This window comes from Mixophyes fleayi, chromosome 4 (assembly GCF_038048845.1).
Source record: "Mixophyes fleayi isolate aMixFle1 chromosome 4, aMixFle1.hap1, whole genome shotgun sequence".
Taxonomy (NCBI): domain Eukaryota; kingdom Metazoa; phylum Chordata; class Amphibia; order Anura; family Limnodynastidae; genus Mixophyes; species Mixophyes fleayi.
In genome coordinates this window covers 193,338,889-193,366,549 of record NC_134405.1, presented here as the reverse complement: position 1 = coordinate 193,366,549, position 27,661 = coordinate 193,338,889, and the positions used below count along the sequence as shown (strand labels likewise).

The 27,661-nt window shown below is 39.4% G+C and overlaps 1 protein-coding gene across 13 annotated transcripts in view; it reads right to left on the bottom strand.

The window, feature by feature from the left end:
- Positions 1 to 27,661, bottom strand: part of NRCAM (neuronal cell adhesion molecule) — a 200,955-nt gene that overhangs the window by 47,510 nt on the left and 125,784 nt on the right. For 8 of the 13 annotated variants that reach the window (XM_075209041.1, XM_075209044.1, XM_075209042.1 and 5 more), the window contains 8 exons: positions 25,278 to 25,462; positions 12,482 to 12,613; positions 11,464 to 11,607; positions 11,116 to 11,224; positions 8,248 to 8,414; positions 8,015 to 8,162; positions 2,597 to 2,721; positions 884 to 913 (listed from right to left, as the gene is read on the bottom strand). In XM_075209041.1, the coding sequence (XP_075065142.1) occupies positions 884 to 913; positions 2,597 to 2,721; positions 8,015 to 8,162; positions 8,248 to 8,414; positions 11,116 to 11,224; positions 11,464 to 11,607; positions 12,482 to 12,613; positions 25,278 to 25,462 (1,040 nt within the window). The remainder of the gene's footprint in view (positions 1 to 883; positions 914 to 2,596; positions 2,722 to 8,014; positions 8,163 to 8,247; positions 8,415 to 11,115; positions 11,225 to 11,463; positions 11,608 to 12,481; positions 12,614 to 25,277; positions 25,463 to 27,661) is intronic. The other 5 variants (XM_075209052.1, XM_075209053.1, XM_075209054.1 and 2 more) reach the window with 1 other exon arrangement.

Sequence of the window (27,661 nt, the reverse complement as noted above, 5' to 3'; positions counted from 1 at the left end):
AAACAATTACAAATTAAAGCACAGAAAACAGTGAGCAATTTAGAGCAGCCATAAAGCAATTATCTTTTTTTGCACAAAATGCTGCAGAGCTTTTTACGATAAAAAAAATCCAATAACTTGATCTTCATCAGTATGTGACACCCGACATTGCTTCTTTGTAATTAGTATAATTATGTTAATATAAATAAAGGGCTACGAGAAGGTGGATTAAGCAACAAGTGAAGTATGAGCACCTGTGCCCTCAAGATGACGACAATGACATTATTGTGTGTACATTAATGAATACTAGCACTACAATCCACATACACAAAACACTTCTAACAAATACATGTGCTACAAAACAAAATTGCTATGAAGTGAGGAGCCCCATTACTTCCAGCAGTGGTGACAAATATATATACTGTATGCATACATAAAAGAGCCATTTCACTTAAAGCACAGGCCATGCACAAATTAAAACGTTTAATATTATCAAACATAAAAATAAAACAGTCTACTTAAAGGGGAAGTATCTTAAATAACATAGAGAGAGTGTAGTACTTTGGTAAATAACAGAGCAAGACAGCATGCTATTGGTGTCACTGTAGAGCTTGGTCACAGCCTAGGCCCTCTATTGCCAGAAATAAATCCTTTACATACTGCAATAGATAATTAAATCTATCAGTTCATTTCGATTCACTGTTTCAGAAATGATGTAATTATGCATCTGTAAGCAACAGGAGCACACAAAACAGTGCACTTTCTCCTACAATCTATATTTCCCCTTTAACATATGCATATTAAATAAATAAAATATCATGCAACAGGGTCATCCAGAAAAAAATGCACATGAGGTGTGATATGTTTAATGCAGAAATGTATATATGGATGGATGTCTGTTTACCGTTCTTTATGGGTGGAGGTAGAGTAGCTGCTGCAAGGGATATTAACAAAGTATTAGTAAAGATCAATAGCTGGCATGTATTAACCATGCAGACCAGTTTAACTATACAGAGCAGTTAGATGTAACAAATATTCAGCTCTCATTTTCATTACAACACATCTGCTATGTTGCAGACTGGTTTCAAATCAAATATTTAGGTTGTGGTTACAAATAATACTGTTAATAGCTAATATGGAAAGCGGACCCAGCCTAGAAAAACAAATGAAGTTAAAGTTAATCCTGTACATATTATGAAATGGTAATAGATCAGACATAGAAAGCTGAAGATATTATAACATTTCCTAGGATGCTGATTTTTTGGCAATATTGCTGACTCGTCATTACTCTGTGATATTTTATTATCTGGGGTACTAAATGAAAGACACATAATTAATATAACTTTATTAGTGTTCCCTTTTTACTGCTATATACACAAAGCATACCCACAGATCAGACATTCTTACACACAACATAGCATGGGTGAGGTGCAGGAGTAAGGGTGGAAATAAACCTGCAGTAACAGAGGGAAATGTAATGGAATAGGGTGCGTTGGAAAGTTCATTCTTGCATGGTAAGAGTTTAAGATTTTGTGAAGCAGACAGGGCAGTCTATATCATGGACCTGATTCATCTTCGAACACAGTGTGAACACAACTTACATTTGAAAAAAATGCATGAAACTTGCACGCACATACAGCCGTTTCCATTTGAATCTGGGTGCCAGTACGCTCTGGCTATACGTTACTTGCCATATGTAGACAGACAGAACACACTGCAGGATATGTACATACACTCCCACCAGTACCCATGAAAACTCATAATACTATAGTCATTAATGAAAATATGTGTTGTTTTTTTTTTAAAAAAAAAGTCTTAAATGCAGAGATCAGTATGTTCTTAATGCATGCTGTACATACAATCCATTTTTATAGTTCTCTTCCTTGCATAGACATGTTCTCTGCCATGTGGTGACATGCATACGTGTAGTCATCACTATCAGTCAGTACTTACACCTGCCTTGTAGCTGGTGCAAATGATACAGCTAAAAAACCATGTACGTACAAGATGCTTAGAGCTTGAAAGGGTTGCATCTGAGTTGGCATGCCTTTACTGTACATTGCCTATATTCATCCGCCCTTTCCCTCCCCTCAAGTCGTAGGCATTTGTAAGTGTCATTTGCGTTCACACGTGAATTGCATGCAATTACGTCCGTTGGCGTAAAGTCCATTTCTGAGCATGTGCAGAGCAATTTTACACAAGATACGGCGTGCAAAGGGTCCGAAGATGAACCAGCCCCCATATGTTTTATCTACATGACCTACAATCCCGTACAATTAAGTAGGGGTGGGAACAGAGGACTTAAATAGTTAATAAAGTAGAGAATTAAATAGGAAAGGACCAGGAATGCAGAGAATGGAGGTCAAATGAGGTTAATTTCAGGCAACACATTGTTAATTAATATAGTTAGAAATGCGTGATGTACAGAAAGATTTATTTGAGATTGACAGTTTCTGTGTTGGTGCTGAGTTAAACATAGTTGGGACAAACAACCCTGGCAACTCGGCAGGTCACTTTATTCAATATAGTTCAGCTATTCAACTATATTCCTAAAATACTCTGTGGAAATAATGTACAGAAAAGTTAAAATGGTATAAAAATATAATGTATGTCTTACCAACAACAGTGAGCATTGCACTAGCTGAGACGCTATCCAAGGTAGTGTTAGCTACACAAGTGTAAGTGCCTTTATCCTTCTCCGTTATGTTCTTGATAATCAAACGTTCCTTTTCAATAGTGTATCTGAAAAGCATAAGACTGCTATAAATTCTATATTGAAACATATATATATATATATATATAAAAAAGCTCTAGCAGAATCCTTAATGGATGCGTTCCTTGCACAATACAGCAATGGTTTGCCATCACATCCTGTGGTTAGCTGCAGATTCAGCACTATCATGGAGTGAGATTGCTGTCACTCACAAAATGGTGGAGTTGCTAGTTCACAGGTTTGTGTGTTCACTGGAATACACAGATGCAGTCTATGCAACTGAAGGTCTGAGCAACTATGTAGTGCAAAATATAGTCCCCACATTCATCCCCACTCAGTCCTGAATTATGAATGGTGATTTACTTAAGCGTGTATACAAGTTTAAAGCTACATACTGTAGCCTGGTTCCTGAATGTACCGAGATTTGGCTGAACAGTGCCCCATATTGATGATTTAGTTTTTACAAGTTTGAGCATCAGTTTTCTTCTTCGTTAACTTGGGATTTAATACTCCAGACAATTTTGCAATAATAGGATCTTTCACTTTTACCAAAAGAGTTACAGTTGGACTAATTTTGGTTCCTTAATTTTCTCTAAGGACATATAATCTGTGTCTATTTATATATTATCAAAACAAACACGCATATATGGGGCGCTAGTTATCCTATATCAATCGATCGAGATGCAGCTGTCTAGACGGGATCTGGACCCGTCAATATTATAAAAACTACTGTAATATGATAAGATAGCGCAAAACTCAAATCGATATAAAATTTATTACACATACATGTGTATCAACAATAGATATGATAGGCAATTGTTTCAGTAAATTCTGGTTAAATAGATAAAATATCAAAGGAGACTTAACAATCAAGAGACTAGATCATTGGCATAATCTCATTATAAATGTCATAGTAGAAATATATATATATATTATTAAAACAGTATCACTTGAGACTTATACATAATATCCCACATAGACATATAACCAGGTTCAAAGAACCTTCAAAAACTGCTTAATGTCATCAGCATCATAGAATAGGCTATTATGAGGTTAATATTGTAATTAACGTTATACAGATGGTTAGACCTCACAAAAAAGCAACTATTATCCAATTGACCGCAAATTTAACCATATTTACTTTTAATGTATTTTACTATATCCATGTTATACTTCATGGTTCCAATCTCTAAGAATGTTTATATCCTATCTTATGTATTCATAGATACTTATTTAGTGGCAACGCTTGTAACTTTGTCTATATTTTAGTCTGGTTACTATATAAATTAGCGATGGTTGTCTATAGTTTATACTCAAGGCGCTTTATAAATATACTATCCAATAGCTTTTTGTTATATATTTGGTTTTGGTGTATCCAAATCTATGCATTATGCTGACACTGTCTTATATACACCAAGAAGGCATTTTAATTAGGCATACTAATGCCATCATATCGATTTGAGTTTTGCGCTATCTTATCATATTACAGTACTATTTATATATGTTGATTTCAGTACTCATTGCACTAGTTTAAAATATTTTGTATTCCTGTTGGCAATCCTTCTGCATCAAGTTTTTACTGTATTAATAAATTGCTTAATATGCTTTATTATATTATAATAAACTAGTTTTTATTTTACATTTAATATGGGAACATATTCTGCTTTTATGTATATATCCCTTGTTGCATTGTCCTAGTGCTCTCTGTGCATTCGCTTTACAATAGTGAAGTTTACTAATAAAAGGCTTCCCACTAAAGTCTTGTTGGCTTTATGTATCCTTGAATTGATGTTAAAAGTTAGCTTAGGCCTTGTAAGAGAATGTAATGGCAAACATTGTTCATTGAAAACCAAGCTAAGCAGGGGCTTCTACACCAATGAAATGTATTTAAAATATATTGCTGTAGTCTACCCACAATTTTTACAAAGTTGCTCTTGTGTCTCTTTCTAAGTCACTAAGGCCCTAAACTACAATAAAGGTAAACTAAGAAAATGTTATAGTGTAGGCAAGTAAGCAGAAAGAGAGACATTGGAATGAAATAAACTTCTATATTGGTGAAATAGTTCATGCTGAAGTTAATCTACATTTTTTGTGAGTGAATTAATCAAATACATGGTTGTCAAATTATTGCTATAGTAAAAGACACCAATGTCTAGATGGCTTTGGGGACTGAGTGGGAGGCATGAAAGGACTGAGTGGGATGGATGTGGCCCTACAGATTTGCTTAGACATTCAGTACATCTTGCTGAGTATTATTACTGGCCATATGTCATCATGTTGGACATTATTAATTGATTTAATACCACCCACATACTAGGAATGAGTATTTAAGTGTTAAGTGATAAGAGTCGATAGCAACCAGTTTTGTCCAGTCCTAACTACAGAAGCTCCTGTAATCAATAATCGCCCCATTGGGGAATTTAAAGTTTCAAATGAGAACTTTACGTACTAACTTACTTAAACCAATGTACAACTTGTTCTGTATTACTAAAAGACAAAAGCATAACATAAACAGTCATTTGTCAATCAAGAGTGCAATGCTGTAGTGCATGTGAAGAAAAGAAATGAAAAATAAAGATTAGTGAACTGGGTCTGGGTATTTTTACTCCGAGATGCCTTGAATAGTAATAATTTATTAACTTTGTATGTAATAATCATACAGTTCTCGATCGGCTTAATATCTCTAGTATCTCTTAGCCACTAAAATGCAAAGTCCCCCCCCCCCCCCCACCGCTTCCAAAGTTAACAAGGCACAATGCACTTTATTAGAGTCACCCTCAATATAAGGGTGTGATTGTGCCCTTATAAAATATATACTTACAGTGGCGGCACTACCATTGGTGCGGCAGGTGATAATGGGGCCCACTGCATGTCAGATGCCTCCTCCCCGCCTCCCTGCCCCAGGGCCCACAGCTCACTACTTCCACCTCTGTATACTCATATACAATATATAATATAATAACAATATATATTATGTTAAGGGAAAAAAATCAAAATGGAATGTAGCTGAAAGAACTGATATTTAATATTTGTACACCTTAACCAGGACACAGTGACTGTATTTTGACCTTTCTTTAGAATAGTACCTGAAACTGTGTCTAGTCTAGTTTGAATTTCTTATTTTGATTAGCAGGTGATGCTAATGGCTGATGCTAAGGAAAGACGAGCACTAACTTAGTGATTGCTCAAATGTATTTAAGGTATTGACTAGAAGCGTGCATAAAAATCTTGTTCAGAGCTGTAACTCCCAGTTCATATCTTGTTTGATGCGGAAGTCTACATGCATCTATGACATAAATACATCTGACCAAGACATCAGTTCTTCAAGATTTTAATTAATTGGCATAACTATATATATATATATATATATATATATATATACACAATATCTATCTATCTATATATATATATATATATATATATATATATATATATATATATATATATATAGTACCTAACAACTCAATGTCTCTCAATGTGGTACTGTCATAGGATGCCTCCTATCCAGCAAGTCAGTTTGTCAAGTTTCCGTCCTGCTAGGGTTGCACTAGGCTCACTATTTTTACATAATCTGTCTCAGTTGCAGTACTCACTACGGAGTTCCAAACTGCTTCTGGCAGGTGCACACAAGTGGGGTGTGGATCATTACCGATAGCACAGTAATTTTAAGACAGATTTCTGCACGAGGCTCAGGTTTGAAATTACTGTACAGTTCATCATGTGCAGTTTGGGGAAGGCCCATTACCATTCCAGCATGAGAATGTCCTCATGCACAGAGGGAGGTACATTTAAAAATGATTTCCCAAATCTGGTATGGAAGAACTTGACTGGCATGCACCTCAGACCTATTAAACACCTTTGGGATTAATTAGAACATTGACTGTGAACCACTCCCAACATCAGTGCTTATTCTCACCAATGCTCTTGTGGTTGAATGGATGTGAACTTATGCATTTTTCAAAACTTACTGGAAATCCTTCCCAGCAATGAAAGGGGGGGGGGGGGGTAACTCCATATTAATGGCCATGGTATTGGAATGAGCTGCTTAATAAGCACACATGGATGTGATGTTCGTATGTTCACATACCCATGCTCATGTAGTGTATAAACTACTGTTTGTTCTTCTCTGAAAATATACTTTTATCTGTCACAACTAGACATTTTGAAAACTTTGCATCTGTAAGCAATTTAGCATACTGTACATGGAGTTTAATCACTAAAAAGGGGTAAGTTCTACACTAAATGTGGCCTATACATAGAATTGTAGACAGTGAGGTCCAAAATAATGAAGTTATCTGATTCTACAGACTAGTTTCAAAAAAAAAATAATTGTGAAAATCTGTTAGATTTTGATTATTATTAAAGGGATGTCACCTAGGCAAATAAATTATAGGACAAAACAGAGGATACACCATCAATATAAAAGAAAATATCTTATTGAACTTCTCATTATTCTCCTTGGTCTTTTACCCTACATCCCTCCATTGAGTTTTGCGATCCCATACCCAAGGATAACCAATTTAAAGGGAATGAAGAGTTGATTGTGTAGGCAATACAAAATGACACTTGAAATCTAAGCTTATACATATGACTTACACCAGTTACACTAAATTACATTTGTTTAATTTGCTTTGTTTTCTTCAGTTTGATTTCAGAGAACAACTTGCCAGCCATAATTAAATTAATAAGAGATAGAGTTATCCAGCCCATATAATTTAAAAATGATCATTTGTGCTACAGTATATTTCGTATGTGCTGTAGATGTTTGGCAAACTAGATAAATACTCGTTCCTAAAATGCTTAATTACAATGTTGTCAAGAATATTCTTATGAAAGAATATTGACTGTTTTGAATTGAAAAATGCATAACAAAAAATAATTAAATTAAAAAAATAAAAGTAGTGATACCAAAGTGGTTACATGACACTACATTTTAAAAATGTACTTGAGTTTATTCTTATTATATTAGCATTTTCACAGCAAATGCAATTAGCTTCACCTGAAGAGGTGACACAGTGGTTAGTATTGCTGCCACGCAGTACTGAGGACATTTGTTTCTGACCAGAGTCCTAACTGTGTGGAGTTTGTAAGTTCTCCACATGTTTGTATAGGTTTCCTTCGGAGTTCAGTTTTCCTCCCACAGTCCGAGAAAAATACTGGTAAATTAATTGGCTTCTGAGAAAATGGATAGTGTGTGTGATAGGGACCTACAATGTAAGCTCCAATGAGGCAGGGAGTGCTTACATATTCTCTATACTCTCTAATATGAAGCTTTATAAATAAACAATGATAATAAAAGTCTCAAAAAGATGTTGATTGTACCTCTCATCAATGGGTAGTTCACTGTTATCTTTCAGCCATAACACCTCTGGTACCAATGTGGGATCATGCTTAACTTTGCATTCAAAGGTTGCAGTACCATATTTCTGAATATCCTTGTATTCTGGTTGAGAGATAATCATAGTAGGATCTGAAAAATGAAACATAACATTAATATTGTGTGTACATAAAGTATTATATTTACGGTCTAATGTGTGAGTTAAACGGTTCATTACCTTTGACTTCCAGCTCAAAAGTCTTTTCGGCTGTGCCCAATTTATTTCTTGCTACACAAGTATATGAGCCACTGCTGTCCTTTTGTGCGACTGGGACTTCTAAGGTCCCATTATTATGGAAGATATACCCATTTTCATGCAGAACACTGGCTTGCTTGCCTTTAAACCTGCACAAGAAAGCAAAACAAAATACTCAAAAACTATGTACTTTAAAGAAAGTTACATTAATAGTTATATGAGAGCAACTGAGTATACACTTTGAACATTAAGGGGCATATTCAATTACGATTCCGGTCCGCGGTAACGCGCAGTATTGCCGGTAATACGGTACCGCAATAACGCAGATTTTCGTTTTCAACCCTATGGGCTGCGAATGAAAATCCACGTTATTGCAGTACCGTGCATTAACTTCACGGCCCGTTCCGGCGCGATCCCGCGGACCGGAATCGTAATTGAATATGCCCCTAAGTGGGTCATTTGTGAAAAAAGTATAGAATCTCAGCTCATTTTTCTGGGCATATTCTCCTATTTGCCTACCATGCTCATAAACAGATAAACAGATACAAACCACATGTAGAAATGAACTTCACCATTAATAATCTGCCTATATAGTGCAACAAGACATCCTACCAAAGTATAAAGGCAATCTGCATGTATAAAAAGGCTCTGTGTGTAACCTTCCACGTTGGAAAGCCCTTAAATATGTAAAAAATTCTCCCATTTGAATATCTTATGGCATTAAACAAATTATCCCTTTTACATTTACCTGTGGAAACGGCTTCACTATGGTAGCTACAATTCATTAAGCATGGAATGACCTTATCGGCCGAATCCTTCCTAGCAGAAGTCACAGTTTGTTACACCACAAATAGGCACCAACTTGCCATGTTAACCCATGTGCATATGAGTAAAACTGGATGAAATGTTCAAAAATAAAAGCAATACAGATGTCGCATAAGAATAAATGGCATTTTGAAATCCCAAAACACCGTATTTGCACTGGATGCAAAAGGTTTTCGAAATAAACAAGTAATAAAATTGATTTATTGGGATGCGTCAGATCTGGAATATCATCCCTTGCACTTTAACTCAACCCCTTCTTCTAACTGTGAACCAATTACCTACTTCAAGATCTTGCTCTCCATTGTCTCCTCCCTCTTCTACACTTGGGAGCAAAGCAAAAAAAAGGAGTAACTTTGCACCTTAGCAAAACCATGATGCATTGGAGGGGGAGGTCAATTTAAAATGTGGGGACAGATTTATAGTTGGGATAGGGCATGTCCTAGATCAACTTAAATTTCACTCTAAAAATAAAGCTTATCAAGTATTTGTGTGCTACATAAAAAATCAGCCAGTCGGCTCCCGGGCACTAGTCGCTCCACGCAAAAACGTATCAATCATATATTAAATGCTTCTAAATGTTTAATTGCCGCTCTATGGAAAAACGCCTCTCCCCCCTCACTTTCAGCCACTATCAATAAAATTTGGTCAGTTTATAGGATGGAAAGCATCACAGCTCTTCTCAAAGACAAACCAGTGAATTTCAAGAACACTTGGTCTTCCTGGACGAATTAAGGGTGATGCTGAACCTCCCTTGACAACCGTTTGACAAATCTCCATTGTTTTGATAGGTACCCCCGTCAGGCTTATGTAGGATCACTACGCATATAAGTTTTGTAAAATCCCAAATTAAGTTGATCTCTATATAGCCACACGGGTTAAGGCCTCCCTTCCCTATAGTCTGATGCATAAAACGATGAGTAAAATATTCTCCTGTTCCCCTCCCCATCCATAAAGCCTTTCCTTCCTCTTTTGTTCGTCTCCCCCCTCCCTTTGAAAAATGAAAACAAACAACATTTTTCTTTTCCATGTACAACATACCGGATTTTAGATAATTAATCTAAGTCTTTCTTACTATTCTGTGTAAACTTTATTGAATTTCATATGTATGCAGTATTTTTATACATTCTTTTGGTATGTTTCAAACTCATTGTTTTGTTTTGAAAAAACCCTAATAGAAATCAGCCAGTATTTTTCTTGAAATCTCAGAATAAATTAATTTGCACCCCTTGTATTGTAACATGGTTTGTTCAGTAGCAAATTTACTACTTTTTTGTTTTGCTCCTAACTCAGCATCAGGTCCTCAGTGACCAGCATGGGTGCAAATTAATTTATTCTGTGCTTGCAAGGAAAATACTGGCTGTTTTTTCATGTATCACACAAATACTTGATAAGCTTTATTTTTTACACTGAAATTTAAGTTGATCTAGGACACGTCCTTTTCCAGCTGTAAATCTGTCCCCACATTTTAAATTTACCTCCCCCTCCAATGTAACTTGATTTTTCCAAGGTGCAAATTTGCTCCTTTCTTTGCTTAGCTCCCAACTCAGCATTAAGCCCTATGTTGTCAAGTGACATCAGTGTTACCAGCTGCAAAGAGTATTCTCCCTTAAACAGTTCTTCCAGAAGTGCATACATAACACAAGACGGATTACCAATCATGGAACATCTACTGATTGTACCTTGATTTCCTTATTTATTGTGTTATTATGTATGTATAAGGAAGGCACCACAGATTCCGTAGCTCCGGATAAAGACGCAAGTAACAAATAGATGAGGTAATATATATACGTAGCACAGATGAGTGCGAGTAATGCTATGGGGAGAAGGACATGACAGGACGTAGCAGGGAGTCAGACAGTGTTCAGCTATGTCCTTGGATTAAACTATGCACTTATCAGAAAAATGAACTTTTAAGACAGTTGCCAGGTAAATTAAAAATGTTACACAGTTCAGTGCTTAGTTTTGCACTTAAGATGTAGCCATAGTTTAAAGTTAAACACACAACAATTCAAAAGTAAATCTTACCATTCTATATTAGGAATAGGTGATCCAAAAAATGAGCAGCTTAGCATAGCAGCTCTGTTAGCAATGACTTGATAAACCTTTTGTGATGAAAGGATCCGTGGCTTTTCCGCTGAAAGATAAAATAAATTTTGTTGATAACTACAGACAGTAAAGACAATAAAGCAGATATGTAAGAGTATACTATTAGACATAATACAGGCATTTCACATATGATACAGTATATTTGATAAAAGCTAGGCGCAACATATTTTTTAAAATCTATTTGCCCCGCTTAAAAATTCTTAGTTCTGGAATTTAATCAATGGCTATCTAATGCAAATGACAAGCAGTGTAAATGTCTGAACTTACCTAGTACATTCACAAATGCATTTGCCAGCTTGTAGCCATATATATTAGAGGTGTTGCACTGGAAGACCGCACTGGCTCGTTCTTGCACCTTGGTAAACATAATTGTATCACCATCTACTCTCCTACTAGGATCATTGGGTGCCACTGCAAAGACAACATACAACTTCATTCACTTTACAAAATGGCCTATAGAAAAAAACTACACACATTTTTAATAAAACATAAGATGTAGAGGAAGAAGTGCATTCAGTAAGGTTTAAAGAAATATTTTGATTCAAAACAATTTACAGCATATCATAAGATAGACTACACAAACATTACACAGATGACAACGCAAAGCCATTCGCTAAGCGGAGCGTAAAACATATCGTATGTTTCAGACTGTTATCAATAGAACAAAATTCGATTTACCCCTATCTGCATGTATACCTAAGTGGCATTAGTCACCATCTGCTTTATTTATAACTTCAGCTTTAGAGTTCCAGATAGTGGATGGTTCTCTTAGCCTAGTGGAGTAATCAAGGCCGGTCATAGGATTAGTGATTGTGCCTCAGTGTTTAACCCAGTGTTGCTACCACTAAAATACAACTGAGGAAAAGACGTTATTGCAGAGTGATCCAGTAAATGCGCTATGCTTCCGTGATTCTTAGAAAAATGGAGCCGAAAGTTGCCGTTTTGCCACATTAGCCCATGTACATGTTTGCAAAATAGGTACAGATGGGCATAAACAGGCTCACAATGTCACACAAAAGTAGAGAGAGACAGCGTTTGAGTTGTGCCTCATCATTTTCTTTTCATGTTTGCAAAAAGACCCCCTATGTCTCCATAGTTCTGTAATTGGTGTAATGGAGATGTAACTATTTATATCTTCCTTAAGCCTTCAAGTTCTATATGTGAAAAGCAACCTCCTGATAAGTGATAAAAATAAGCAAATTGTAGAATGTGTTTCACCAATATTGTAGGGTATATTTATTACATTATTAAAAAATAAAGAAGCTGTAAGCAACACTTTACATACACTCAATTGCAACTCCATTTATTAACCATGTAATGGTTGGAGGAGGATTTCCATTAGCTCTACAAATCAATGTCCCGTCCTCTCCTGGTGACATTATGAGATTTCTAGGTTCAGTGATCCAGTACGGTGCAGCTACAAAAAAAAAAAAATACAGTGGATGAGACATAGAAACATTTTATTTGTAAACAGGGCAGTGGTGGAAACAGCATGGCATTTTGTAGCCATAAAATGTACTTCCTACATCATCTCTCCAATGATTTACATACTGTCATGCACCATTGTCAAAAACATCAATAAACTGCAAACACAACCATTACAGGAATTTCAGACATCAGCAAATCCATATACACTTTATAATTTGCTGTTGATATTATAAACTAGATTTACAAAAAAATTGTACAAATACTGAAGACCGCAGCTAAACAGATTAAGGTTAGAGATCCAATAATATTGCCATGAGAAGCAGGGGTACATTTAGGGTTTTCACATTCACATTGACATTTACCAGAATTTGTAAACCTATACTGTTTATGCATAACGTATGCATTTTCCTGTCCCCCATAGCTCTGCTTGCCTCTGGAATGGACCATTATAAAGAGCTAAATAATCTAAAAATTCAATTATGCTGTAACTGGAAGAGTGGGGCAAATTTGCACACACTGGGATTTCGGGGATAATTTAAGGAACACTGTATAGATTTAGGTCTTGCCTTTTTCTATTTCTGATACTGGAAATCAATGAAATGATTTCTTGTCTTGAAATTAAAATTTTAGGAAGCAAATAGTATTATATTACCAAATAGAGCAGTATACAATGCACTGGTGTCACACGAATAGAAGATTCACACAAAAGGGATATGTTGCATATTCCAAAAGGTACAGTAAATTCTACTGCACTTGTGGTTTCCATTCAAGTCAAACATTGGTCAAGTATGTACTGCGCAAATCTATTCTCTATACACAAGAAAAGGCATTACACATCATTGCAAATTATGTAATGCTGTAAATCACTTGGGCAAGAACAGAAAGCATTACTGCAGATTACCATGGTAACAAGCTTCTTCTCCTACATTATCTGGAAGGATAATAAAAGCAGGACAAAATATATCTTTAAGCCCTGTTCCATTTGCGAGCTTAAAAAGTAAGCCCTGAGAAAAAGTTGAACACTTTAATCAGTATAAAATTGTTTTTGAGTGACTATGCATATTCAACTGAAGTCATTTATTATGTTTGTAAACTATCAGTGTCTGCTGCACCTAAATTGTAATGAAAATAAAAATTGTCAAAGTAACAAAACATACTGAAAAACCCCAGACATTAATTACTTTGAAGTCTGTATCAGACTCAGAAGCCATCCAGTGACCTGCTCATTCCTGACAGGACAAAGTATTCCTATAAAAGTCAAATCATAGACTGACTGGGCTATGCATGTCTGCAGGCAACTTTACTATCATATACTATATAGATTTACTTATACCTTGTTAACTAATGTTGTTATGGGGTTTTCTATGATATTAAAACATACACTTTGATGCATTATATAATACATTTTATTTGATTGTTTTTAACTCTTTATTTAGAGAGGAAACAGCATGGAACAAACAGTCAAATACAATAAACACATATAATATATTTATTTATTTTTTATAATTTTTTATTTTCAGTGGTCAATCAAGAAAATACAGACAGCAAAACGATAACACTGTGCAGCATACAGGCCCGGCGCTCCCATTAGGCAAGGTTAGGCAGTTGCCTAGGGCGCCGGGCTCTGGAGGGAGCCACAGAATAAAAATTACTTTAAAACTGTGCGGCGACCGCTGACCGCTGACCATACCTTCCACGGCCGCCGCACAGCTTCCGATAAATCCACGGAAGGGGGGAAGGGGCTATGGATCACCACCGCCGTCTCTGTGCTCTGTCTCCTTCCCTCCACTCACTGGCTGTCGAGCGTGACATCATCATCACGAACCCCCAGACAGTGTCAGTGAGTGGAGGGGAGGAGACGTAGCAGAGAGCAGCTTTATGGCGGTAAGAAAAAACGTGGGGAGGGCGCGGATTGTGAAAGTGTGCCTAGGGGGGGGGGGGGGGGGGCGTGGATTGTGAAAGTGTGCCTGGGGGGGAGGGGGGAGACGCGGACGTGAAAGTGTGCAAAGGGCGCCAAGGACCCTAGCACCGGCCCTGGCAGCAGACACAGTAAAATCACAACAGTTATTGTGGTGTATCGCATATTAGGAAACCTTTAGACAAAAAAAAAAGTTATTTACATTTTTAAAGCGTAATATAAAATGGGTGTAGGAACAAAAGGGATTGTGGGAGAGAGGGGGTGAGGGGTGTAGGACCACAAAGATAAGCACTGTAAGTATTTAGAGGGTAATTAGGGTGTGTTGAGCCTATAGCAGAGGGGGAGATACGTGTCAGGAAGAGTTAGGGTCAATAAACATGGGTCAGGTCGGGGGACGCGGAGCGTTGAGGGGGGAAGGTGTGTTCCATATAATATTTTTTAACATGACATTCTTAAGAAATTTTACTTTTTTTTTCTTCTTTTTAGAATTCTATATAGCTAGGTATGGATCCTCTCTTTAAATATGTATTTTTTCTACAGAAAAGTGCAATATTTGTTACTTTTCCCTGGTATATTTATTTCTAACACATAATGACAACTATTCGTATTACCCTATATGTGTGTTTGGATCACGTCAGGTAAAGCATTATCTCATGATATAAGGAAAACAGGCATCAATTTCATTTTTAATATAAATAAAGTAATATAAATGTAATTTAGATTATATTTATAATTTGATCTTTGCTTCCAGCCCTTTATGATTCAATGTAAATGAAAGGAAAGATAACAATTCATTGGGGGTCCTTGGTAATCTAGCCTTGATGGTTTGGGGAGAGTAATGAGTTAGTAAATCTAAATAGAAGGAAATCATATCTGGGTTATCGGGTACAATCCTGGTATTTTTATAAAGTGAGGAAATTATATGATCAATGTATAAGATGTATAATTTCAATGTAGTCACATCTGTGATCTTGAAAAAGGGAACTAAATAGTTTCCAAGACACTGACCAAGCAGAATATATTATTTCCAGGATAAAACCTGGTGTGTGGTACTTTCTTATCTCTGATTCCTTGCAGAACATTAACACCCCTCAGTGTTTAATTAACATTTTGCATTATTTTTCTATTATTATTATTATTATTATTATTATTATTGTTGTTGTTAAGGGACTACAGTGGTCCCTAGCACCAGACAGTGTAGGAAATACAGCATACATAATTCAGGGACATACAAGGTAAACAATAAAAAATAGATTAAAAATATAAAATAAAATGAATGCAAATGTAAAAGCAAACTGAAAGGACAGAGCTGAGACAAAGGGAGTGAATGTGGCTCAGAGTGAAGTTTGGGCCTAGTTTAGATTGGAACAGCAGTAACAGTGTACAAATGTGAGTAGTAGAGGTGAAAGTAAGGTAGAATCTAGTAAAGAGGTGGGATTTCCGAGCACATTGGAAGATGTAAAAGCTATGGGAGAGTCTGATCATGTGTGGCAAAAATCTCCATAAGTGGATAGCTGCACATGAGATAGGTCAGGGGTAGATCTATATGGACATGAGCAGAGTATTTTGAGATGAGGCTTGAGATATATAAAGGGGTGGTGATGTTGAGGGCTATGTAGGTGAGTAATTTTAATTGGATTCAGGAGTATATGGGGAGCAAGTGTAAGGATTTGCAGAGTGGTATGGCTGATGAGCAGCAAGAGAGGAATATCAGTAATTCCACAGGACGTGTGTTGAATTGAAGTGGGGAGAGACAGGCGAGGCAAATGCCAAAAAGGAGGAGGTTGCAGTAGCTAAGAATGGATAAAAGTTTTGATTGCATCAAGGGTAAGAAAAGAGCATATTCTAACCATATTTTGAAGGTGATGACAGGACTTGAAAAGATACTGGAGTGAAGAAATGGGCAGAGTCAAGGGAAGATAACAGGTTCGGAATATTGAAGAAATTGTGGTGTTGTTGATAGTGAGAGAGATTGTGTCTCTGGAAGAAGGGAAGAAGATAAGTTTGGTTTTGGGCATGTTGAGCTTTAAGACAGCTTTGTGAATCCATGTGGAAATAGTAGAGATACATGCAGGATAATAGAGAAGGATAGAGGTCAGGGGATGACAGGTAGAATTGGGTGTTACAAGGTGGTACTGGAGGCCAAATAAGTGAATTAGTTCACTAAAAAAAGAGGCATATGCTGAGAAAAGAAAAGGGCTGAAAACATAGGCCTGTGTAATGCCAACAAATAGTGGGAGTAAGAGACACTGAAGGAGCAGTTGGATAGGTAGGAGGTAAACCACAGGCCTATGGAGTGAAAAGTGTGCAAGAGAAGAGGATGAACAACAGTGTCAAAAGCAGCAGAGAGGTCCAGGAGGATAAGTATGGAAAAGTGACCATTAGACTAGCTGTAAGTAGATCATTGATCACTTTTGTGAGACTGGAGAAGGGAGTGAGAATAGGGAAAGCAAAGTAGGCATAATGTCACTCACCGGACCGTGAGTGCCTCTTCCCGGACATTTAGGAACCGTGGTCGTCCTCCATCCTGAGGGTCTGCGCATGCGCAGCCCTTTTCTATACTTCAGTGTATGTCCCTTTAACTCAATTGGCAGATCAGGCAACACTCCCTATATTAAGCACCTGTGGTCAACACCACGTTGCCTGATCTTGGAGTCTCATTCCCCATGAGTCTCTGAAGGTGTTCCTGTGTTTCCTCGTTTATTCAGCCCAGCTGATTCCTGTGGTTTCCAAACCACTTCTACCTCTGTGGTTTCCAAACCACTTCTACTACTGTGGTTCCCATACCACTTCTACCATCTACTGTATCATCGTGACTGTGAGCTGATTCCTATCCGCTGCCTCCGTGCACTACAGTCTTCTAACCACTTCAACTCTACCATGTATCATTGGGACTGTTAGCTGATGCCTATCCGCTGCCTCCGTGCACTACAGTCTTTCATTCACATCCACTCACCTGTTCATGATTGTGACTGCCAGCTGATTCCTATCCGCTGCCTCCGTGCACTACAGGCTTCAACCTGCAACTCGTCTGTGTTTCATCATCGTGACTGCTAGCTGATTCCTATCCGCTGCCTCCGTGCACTACAGTCTTCAACCTGCAACTCGTCTGTGTTTCATCATCGTGACTGCTAGCTGATTCCCATCCGCTGCCTCCGTGCACTACAGTCTTCAACCTGCAACCCGTCTGTGTTTCATCGTGACTGTTTGGCTGATTCCTATCCGCTGCCTCTGTGCGCTTCAGTCTTCAGTCCTTGTCAACTCTCCCGTGTTTCCTTGAGTCTGCTGCCACTATTGCTACCCGCTACTCCCCGTGATCAACAGTTCCAGTTCAACTCTGCTCCCGTGTCCCATCGTTACTGCACCTGCTGGTTGCTATTGGCTACCTCCGTGTTCCCGCAGAGACCCGCTGCTGTTACTCCTCAGCGCTACTCATCCATCTACTGCTGATCCGCTCTCCACGCCTTCCTGTGTTCCCTGCTGGTCTACCTACCTGTGCGCTGCACCTGCTAGACCACGGCTTCACCCATCCAGGGACTTTGCATCCTGCCGGCCTCCTGCCGTTCAGGTATCTCTGCACTCCTGTCTGACTGCCTTCTCCTGAACCACGGTATGCATACTTCCCATTGACTGTGCTGTGTATTGCATACCTTGCTGGACTGTGTTGGTTCTCCTCTGGAGTGTGCTATCCGCTGAGTCTATTGCCATCATTGACTGTGTTATCTCGTGCTGGATTACTTCTAGAGACTTTCTATATTGGCAGTGTTGTTCAGTCATATATACATTTATATTGTGCATATTACTGTGGATCAAAGTCAAGGTGCCCGTGTATATCTTGTGTTGCAGTCTCTCCTCGTGCACCTCCTCACATATATATTCAGTGGTACAACTTGCTAATGGCAGACCCCTGACCCCTGTTTCCAGTTTCACCTGTTCCAGTATCCTCTCACATAGCAGTGGTACCACTTGCTAACGCAGACCACTGACTCCCCGGATACCTCCACTTGGATTCTATTCCTTCACTCAGACAGCGGTACAACTTGCTATCCGCAGACCGCTGACTCTCATCACCCCCTCGTTTCTGTTGGACTTTCCTCCTCACTATAGCAGTGGTACAACTTGCTACCGCAGACCACTGACTACCTTCACGTGTCCTTTGTCCATACAGTTCCTCGTGTATTACTACCTCCATATTGCCAGTGCTGCTAGTCATAGACTTTCCTGAGCATCTCATCATCTGCTATTTCCTGTTCCGTGATCACCCTGCTACCAGAGTACCATATTACCACCTATACTGCTCTGGTAAGCCTATCACCTGGTGATCCCTGGGTAAAGACTCCTAGTGCCCGTGACAGTAAGATCAGGCCATGACAGACCCAGATACGGAACCTACCGCCAAAGAGATGCTGCAGCATCTGGTCAGCCGTGTGGAGCAACAGGATGCCCGCCAACAGCTGTTACTTCAGTGTTATCAGTCATTAACCTCCCAAGGAACATCTGGACAGACTGTGACAGCTATTCCTGAGGCTTCTGTGCTTTCCTCCGTTTCCCCAGTGCCATCCCAGGTGTCTACAGCTTCCACGCTTCACCTGCCTACTCCGTCAAAGTACGATGGAGACCCCAAAACTTGTAGGGGTTTCCTTAACCAATGTTCAGTCCATTTTGAGCTCCAACCTCAAAATTTTTCTACCCATCGTTCCAGAGTGGCCTATCTTATCTCTTTGTTTTCAGGACAAGCCCTGGCTTGGGCCTCCCCTCTGTGGGAGAGAAATGACCCTATATTGCAAGATAGTGCCAAATTCATTTCTACATTTCGAAGTGTGTTCGATGAACCAGGTCGTGTGACCTCCGCTGCTTCCAGCATCCTCCGCCTACGACAAGGACCTCATACAGTAGGCCAGTACGTCATTCAATTTAGGATCTTAGCCTCTAAACTTCAGTGGAACACTGAAGCCCTAGTTTCCGCCTTCTGGCAGGGGCTCTCCGATAAAATTAAAGATGCACTGACTACTCAAGAGCTTCCTTCGTCACTTGAAGATTTGATCTCTCTTTGCCATCGTGTTGATATGAGATTTCGTGAAAGGGAGGCTGAGAAAACAACTTCTGCTAAAGCACCTCTTCGTTCTAACCCTCAATTTCGTCCAGTTTCACCCTCTGTGATTCCCATGGAGATAGGACGTTCCAAATTATCTTCCGAGGAGAGAAAACGAAGAGTAAAGAATAGACTTTGTATCTATTGTGCTGATTCCACTCATATTCTCAGCTCCTGCCCTAAGAGATCGGGAAATGCCAGGCCCTAACTAGTTCTGGAGAGGTGAAGTTAGGGTCCCTGGAGTCCTCTCCATCGTCCATGAAATCTAAAGTTTGCGCTTTTGATGTTACGATTTCCTCGGCTACCAAAACCTTTGAGTCACAGGCATTAATTGATTCCGGAGCAGCAGGAAATTTTATTTCCAAATCATTAGTAAATCAATGGTCTCTACCAGTGATTACCTTAAAAACACCCATTACTGTGACGGCTATAGATGGATCACGTCTCATCAACGGTCTCATCACTCAGAGTACGTCTCCAGTAACACTTCAGATTGGTGCCCTGCATCATGAAGTAATATCGTTTTTAATCCTTCCTGTTACGACAAGTCCGATTGTCTTAGGCCTTCCATGGCTTCAGTGTCACTCTCCCCAGATTGACTGGCCCACCCCTCAAGTCACGTCTTGGGGGCCTGAATGTCACCATCGTTGCCTTTCCCAAGTTATTCCTCTCAAAGTACAGCAATCTTCCATCTCATCTACCTCACCGGGACTCCCTCCTCAATATGCTTCATTTACCGATGTGTTTGATAAAGCTCAGTCTGAACGCCTTCCTCCTCATCGTTCTTGGGATTGTCCAATCGACCTTCTACCTGGCAAGACTCCCCCCAGGGGCCGGGTCTATCCACTCTCGTTACCTGAGACTCAAGCTACATCTGAGTATATACAGGAGAACCTCCAGCGTGGGTTTATTCGACCTTCCACCTCTCCCGCTGGAGCTGGGTTCTTCTTCGTCAAAAAGAAGGATGGATCATTACGCCCTTGCATAGATTTTCGTGGACTCAATGCCATTACTATCAAGAATCGGTATCCCATTCCGCTGATCACTGAGCTATTCGATCGCATCAAGGGAGCCCGTATTTTTAATAAGTTGGATCTTCGTGGTGCCTACAATTTAATCAGAATCCGTTCCGGTGACGAATGGAAGACAGCGTTTAACACCAGAGACGGGCATTACGAATATCTGGTAATGCCTTTCGGGCTGTGTAATGCCTCCGCTGTTTTTCAAGGTTTCATCAATGAGATCTTTCGGGACTTATTATATGTATGTGTCGTCGTCTACCTGGACGACATATTGATCTTTTCCCAGGACCTGCCTTCTCACCACCAACATGTGGCAGAAGTCCTCTCCAGGCTACGGAAGAATTCATTGTTCTGTAAATTAGAAAAATGTTCATTCGAATTGCCCCAGATTCCATTCTTGGGGTATATAGTTTCCGGAGTTGGCCTGAAGATGGATCCAGACAAGGTGAATGCTGTACTACATTGGCCCCAGCCAACTACTCTTCGTGCTATTCAGCGTTTTTTAGGTTTTGCCAATTACTATAGACGCTTCATTCAAGACTTTTCTTCCATTGCATCTCCTATTGTGGCCCTGACTCGAAAAGGGGCTAATCCTAAGCAATGGTCGCCTGAGGCTCTTCAAGCCTTTCAAACACTCAAAGAGTCCTTCTCTTCGGCTCCAATCCTTCGACAACCTGATGTGACACTCCCCTTCTTTCTAGAAGTAGATGCCTCTAATGTGGGCTTGGGAGCTATTCTCTCCCAACGCTCTGAACAGCAAAAATTCCATCTTTGTGCCTTCTATTCTCGGGGTCTTCTGCCCGCAGAGAAGAATTATACTATCGGGGACAAGGAGTTACTGGCTATCAAAGCTGCATTAGAGGAGTGGAGATACCTATTGGAAGGAGCTCGCCATCCGGTGACGATCTTCACGGATCATAAGAACTTGTCATATCTTCAGTCTGCCCAATGCTTGAACCCTCGCCAAGCAAGATGGTCTCTTTTCTTTTCCCGTTTCGAATTAATAATAACCTTCAAACCAGCTGCCAAGAACAAAAAAGCTGACGCTTTATCTAGAGCTTTTGTGACGTCCTCTGATATAGAAGAGGTTTCCAACCATACCATTCTAGACCCCAAATGTATCTCACTGGCTGCTTCTTCCACCAAAACGCTACCATTTGGGAAGACTCTCGTGCCTCCTACTCTAAGGAGGAAAATCCTTTCGTGGTTCCATGCCTCTCGTTTTTCTGGACACGCCGGTGAACACAAGACCTTTGAGATGCTCTCTCGAAGTTACTGGTGGCCTTCAATGAGGAGAGACGTCAAAGAGTTCATTGCTTCCTGTGAATTATGTTCCCAATTCAAATCTTCCCGCAGAACTCCAGCAGGGTTGCTGCGACCACTACCCATTCCGTCCAAGCCATGGACCCATATTAGTATGGATTTCGTTACTGAATTACCACCTAGTAAGAATCATAACACTATTTGGGTGGTGGTGGACAGATTTTCGAAGATGGCTCATTTCGTCCCTCTGTCTGGTTTGCCTTCCTCGGCTATCCTGGCCGAACATTTCATTAAAGAGATCTTCCGCATCCATGGATGTCCGTCTGAGATTGTGTCAGATAGAGGAGTACAATTCGTTTCCAGATTCTGGCGAGCCCTTTGTAAAACCTTGGGCATACGATTAGCACTCTCATCTTCTTACCATCCGCAATCTAACGGACAGACTGAGCGTGTCAATCAAGATCTTGAGACTTTTATAAGGATGTTCTCTTCAGCCAATCAAGACAACTGGGTAGAGTTGCTTCCTTGGGCCGAATTCGCCCATAACAACATGTACCATGAGTCATCATCCAAAACTCCATTTTTTGTGGTCTACGGTCACCATCCGTCTTTTCCGGAATTTCCTGCCCTCCCGCCCACCCAAGTTCCAGCGGTGGAGACGGCCTGTCAGACCTTTAAAAATATCTGGTCTCAGGTCAAAACCTGTTTGAAGAAAACATCTATCAAATATAAATCTTTCGCAGATAAGAAGAGGCGGGCTATTCCACCACTAAAAATTGGAGATCGTGTCTGGTTATCTACTAAAAACATTCGTTTGAAGGTCCCATCTATGAAATTCGCCCCTCGTTTTATTGGTCCATATAGGATCATTCAAGTAATCAATCCAGTATGTGTGAAACTTCTTCTTCCTAAGAATCTTCGGATTTCTAATGCCTTCCATGTCTCCTTACTCAAGCCTCTTATTATCAACCGTTTTTCAAAACCTCCCTCAGCTCCGCAGCCAGTTCAAGTTCATCAGGAGGAGGATTTTGAAATTACTGAGGTATTAGACGCAAAAATTTCGCGAGGAGTACTCCGTTTCCTCGTTCATTGGAAGGGCTTTGGTCCTGAGGAGCGCTCTTGGATCAAAGCTGAAGATCTTAATGCTCCTGCCCTTTTGAAGAAGTTTTATTTCAAAAATCCAGACAAGCCCGGTTCCAGGCGTTCTGTGCCCACCTTTAAAAGGGGGGGTACTGTCACTCACCGGACCGTGAGTGCCTCTTCCCGGACATTTAGGAACCGTGGTCGTCCTCCATCCTGAGGGTCTGCGCATGCGCAGCCCTTTCCTATACTTCAGTGTATGTCCCTTTAACTCAATTGGCAGATCAGGCAACACTCCCTATATTAAGCACCTGTGGTCAACACCACGTTGCCTGATCTTGGAGTCTCATTCCCCATGAGTCTCTGAAGGTGTTCCTGTGTTTCCTCGTTTATTCAGCCCAGCTGATTCCTGTGGTTTCCAAACCACTTCTACCTCTGTGGTTTCCAAACCACTTCTACTACTGTGGTTCCCATACCACTTCTACCATCTACTGTATCATCGTGACTGTGAGCTGATTCCTATCCGCTGCCTCCGTGCACTACAGTCTTCTAACCACTTCAACTCTACCATGTATCATTGGGACTGTTAGCTGATGCCTATCCGCTGCCTCCGTGCACTACAGTCTTTCATTCACATCCACTCACCTGTTCATGATTGTGACTGCCAGCTGATTCCTATCCGCTGCCTCCGTGCACTACAGGCTTCAACCTGCAACTCGTCTGTGTTTCATCATCGTGACTGCTAGCTGATTCCTATCCGCTGCCTCCGTGCACTACAGTCTTCAACCTGCAACTCGTCTGTGTTTCATCATCGTGACTGCTAGCTGATTCCCATCCGCTGCCTCCGTGCACTACAGTCTTCAACCTGCAACCCGTCTGTGTTTCATCGTGACTGTTTGGCTGATTCCTATCCGCTGCCTCTGTGCGCTTCAGTCTTCAGTCCTTGTCAACTCTCCCGTGTTTCCTTGAGTCTGCTGCCACTATTGCTACCCGCTACTCCCCGTGATCAACAGTTCCAGTTCAACTCTGCTCCCGTGTCCCATCGTTACTGCACCTGCTGGTTGCTATTGGCTACCTCCGTGTTCCCGCAGAGACCCGCTGCTGTTACTCCTCAGCGCTACTCATCCATCTACTGCTGATCCGCTCTCCACGCCTTCCTGTGTTCCCTGCTGGTCTACCTACCTGTGCGCTGCACCTGCTAGACCACGGCTTCACCCATCCAGGGACTTTGCATCCTGCCGGCCTCCTGCCGTTCAGGTATCTCTGCACTCCTGTCTGACTGCCTTCTCCTGAACCACGGTATGCATACTTCCCATTGACTGTGCTGTGTATTGCATACCTTGCTGGACTGTGTTGGTTCTCCTCTGGAGTGTGCTATCCGCTGAGTCTATTGCCATCATTGACTGTGTTATCTCGTGCTGGATTACTTCTAGAGACTTTCTATATTGGCAGTGTTGTTCAGTCATATATACATTTATATTGTGCATATTACTGTGGATCAAAGTCAAGGTGCCCGTGTATATCTTGTGTTGCAGTCTCTCCTCGTGCACCTCCTCACATATATATTCAGTGGTACAACTTGCTAATGGCAGACCACTGACCCCTGTTTCCAGTTTCACCTGTTCCAGTATCCTCTCACATAGCAGTGGTACCACTTGCTAACGCAGACCACTGACTCCCCGGATACCTCCACTTGGATTCTATTCCTTCACTCAGACAGCGGTACAACTTGCTATCCGCAGACCGCTGACTCTCATCACCCCCTCGTTTCTGTTGGACTTTCCTCCTCACTATAGCAGTGGTACAACTTGCTACCGCAGACCACTGACTACCTTCACGTATCCTTTGTCCATACAGTTCCTCGTGTATTACTACCTCCATATTGCCAGTGCTGCTAGTCATAGACTTTCCTGAGCATCTCATCATCTGCTATTTCCTGTTCCGTGATCACCCTGCTACCAGAGTACCATATTACCACCTATACTGCTCTGGTAAGCCTATCACCTGGTGATCCCTGGGTAAAGACTCCTAGTGCCCGTGACACATAAGTACACAAACCAGCTCGAGTAGTTTAGAATTAAAGATGAGAAGAAAAATATGACAGCAGGTGGAGAGAGAGATTGGGTCAATATACAGATTTTTTGTGAGGGAAGCATGTGTTTAAAAGGAGTATGGGAATGTGTCAGTGAGGAGACATTAAAACAAATCAAATAACGATAACAAAATAACAATGTGTAAATACTTGAATACATAATCACACCTTTATAATATCACGTACCTTTGACAATAACTGTTATGACATGGTGAATGGATCCTCTGATATTTTGGGCTGTGCATCTATATTTGCCAGCATCTGCTTCTGACACATCAATTATCTTTAGGGTTTTATTAAAATTTTCATAAAAAACTCTGTTACTAGGCAACTCTGCTCCTTCTTTATTCCAGCGGATTTCTGGTGTAGGTCTGCAAAGCAGCAATGGAGACATTAAGTGCGACACACATACTATTTTGTCTACATATTCATACTGTATAGTTAAACGAAATACAAATTATTTTTATGTTAATTGAGTTAGTAACATCAAAATGAGAATTTTCTGCTCAGACAAATCAGAAAAGCAAATATATTATATGCAAACACTACCAATTTAAATGTCCTGATATTATTAAATACCACCAGATGAATATCAATAATGACCAATAATATAAAAAAAAGTTAAAACAAGTTATATGTGTATCCATAAGAACAAATAAAGTGTAAAAATGTAATTTTATTCTCAGACGTATATGTTGATAGGGTAGCCAGATTAGTTTCATTAAAGAATAGACAATATCATAAAATAGATGTGTAACAGATGTGAATGGGCAAAAGTGTTATGATATATAGTGTTAAAATATTTTTTGCAACAGACTACAAGACCAAAAGTGTCAGTCATTTCAACTTCAAAGGAAATGTTCATTTAATGATCTTATTCCAGATACTGTAAAACTCCCTTTAATTAAATATTTTCAGTTTAATTCTCCGATGATCAATAAGTTAATTATCAGTCTGTGCTCTTAAGGGACTGAACACTATTGGTTACATACAACAGGCTATTTATTAATGTTATATACCTATTGTGCTGAAATATTTATATCAATATTCAAATAAATTAGAAATATTGAGAAATATACATTTAGCATTAAGGATATTTTAGCACAGTAATTTTGTGGCTCTAGGTAGCTATTACTTAGAAGGCTACTGTTTACAGTATATACTGACAACTGTTTATATGCAAATGTTCAAAGATATTGTACCCCAAAATGTACATCAGTATGTTTTATTGGTTACCTGGTTACCTTACAGTCAAATAAAGATATATATTTCTGGATAAAACTAACAAAACATATATAATTGCCCACATGGTTCATTAAAATAAAATATAATAAAGAATAAAACTAATTATGAATCAATGTTTTCTATACATCAAGCATAGTTGGCTAAATATCAGTTTGCATACATTGCAACTAATTAAAGCAATGTATGACTGCAAATAAAACAACAAAGTTAACATGCAGATATCAGAAAACACAACATGAAATACAGAGTAACAACACCAACAGCATAATATACTGGGAAAGTACTAGTGTGCTTATTGAAACCACATAGTATTTTCTGGGAGCCAATGGAGGAATTTATTAATACTGATGAATACATCAGATACAAAATAAGGATCATAAGGATGGAAAAACAGAGATTTGGAAATGTAGAAGTGGTCGTATGGAAAATGTAAGTTAATGAAATATGATAGTTTTACAATAAAGACAGCAGGAGAAGTGGCGGTATGGCATACCACAATTAACGAGCCTCCTTCAAGCACTAGTTCTGAACAAGCAACTGTCCCTTCAAAACAGAGACATATATATGATCACTATAGACTAAAACACAAAAAAATACACATGCTATCCTGTATAACAGAGATCGGATTATTTGACAGGTCTATATAGTATGTTTGTTGTGAAAAATGATTGCAAATAAACCTTTGTTTAGAACAGTTCAGTTAATTTACAGGTTGTCCAAACTTTTTCTTCTCATAATATGTATCCTTTCTCAAACAAAAACATAATCTAAAAATACACAAAAGGATACAATATATTCCTGACCCTGACACATGGCAGGTATTACACAAAGGTTCTTACTAGTGGTGTGTACTACTGTGGGTATGTTCAAAGAAATGCATAAGAAACTGAACATGTTTTCTGCTGCTACTTAATCAAACTTTATTGTATAGTTTGTCACGATCCAGCACTCACCTAAACCTGCGTGATATGTGTGACAAAGGGTTAATAAAAAACAACCATCTAGTGTTTAAATATGATTAAAACGCTCCTCGTCTATCTCAGACACTAACGTTGCCTTAACAATTATGCCACCACCAAGGTTTTTTGTTACTCAGGAAGCCTTCTCCCTCTATCTAAACTAATCTCTCACAAGTTAATTTAATCAGAGTTATCATAAAACAAAGGATCTCCCCAGAACCTAGAGTTATCATAAACAAAATGATTTCCTCTGTTTCAGCTATGTAGCTTTCTAATACAAAGGCCAAGTCTGACACATGAATACGTAAGAACATAATAGTCAGGAAGAGCAAAAGCACATTACCAAATAATCCATGATAAACAATA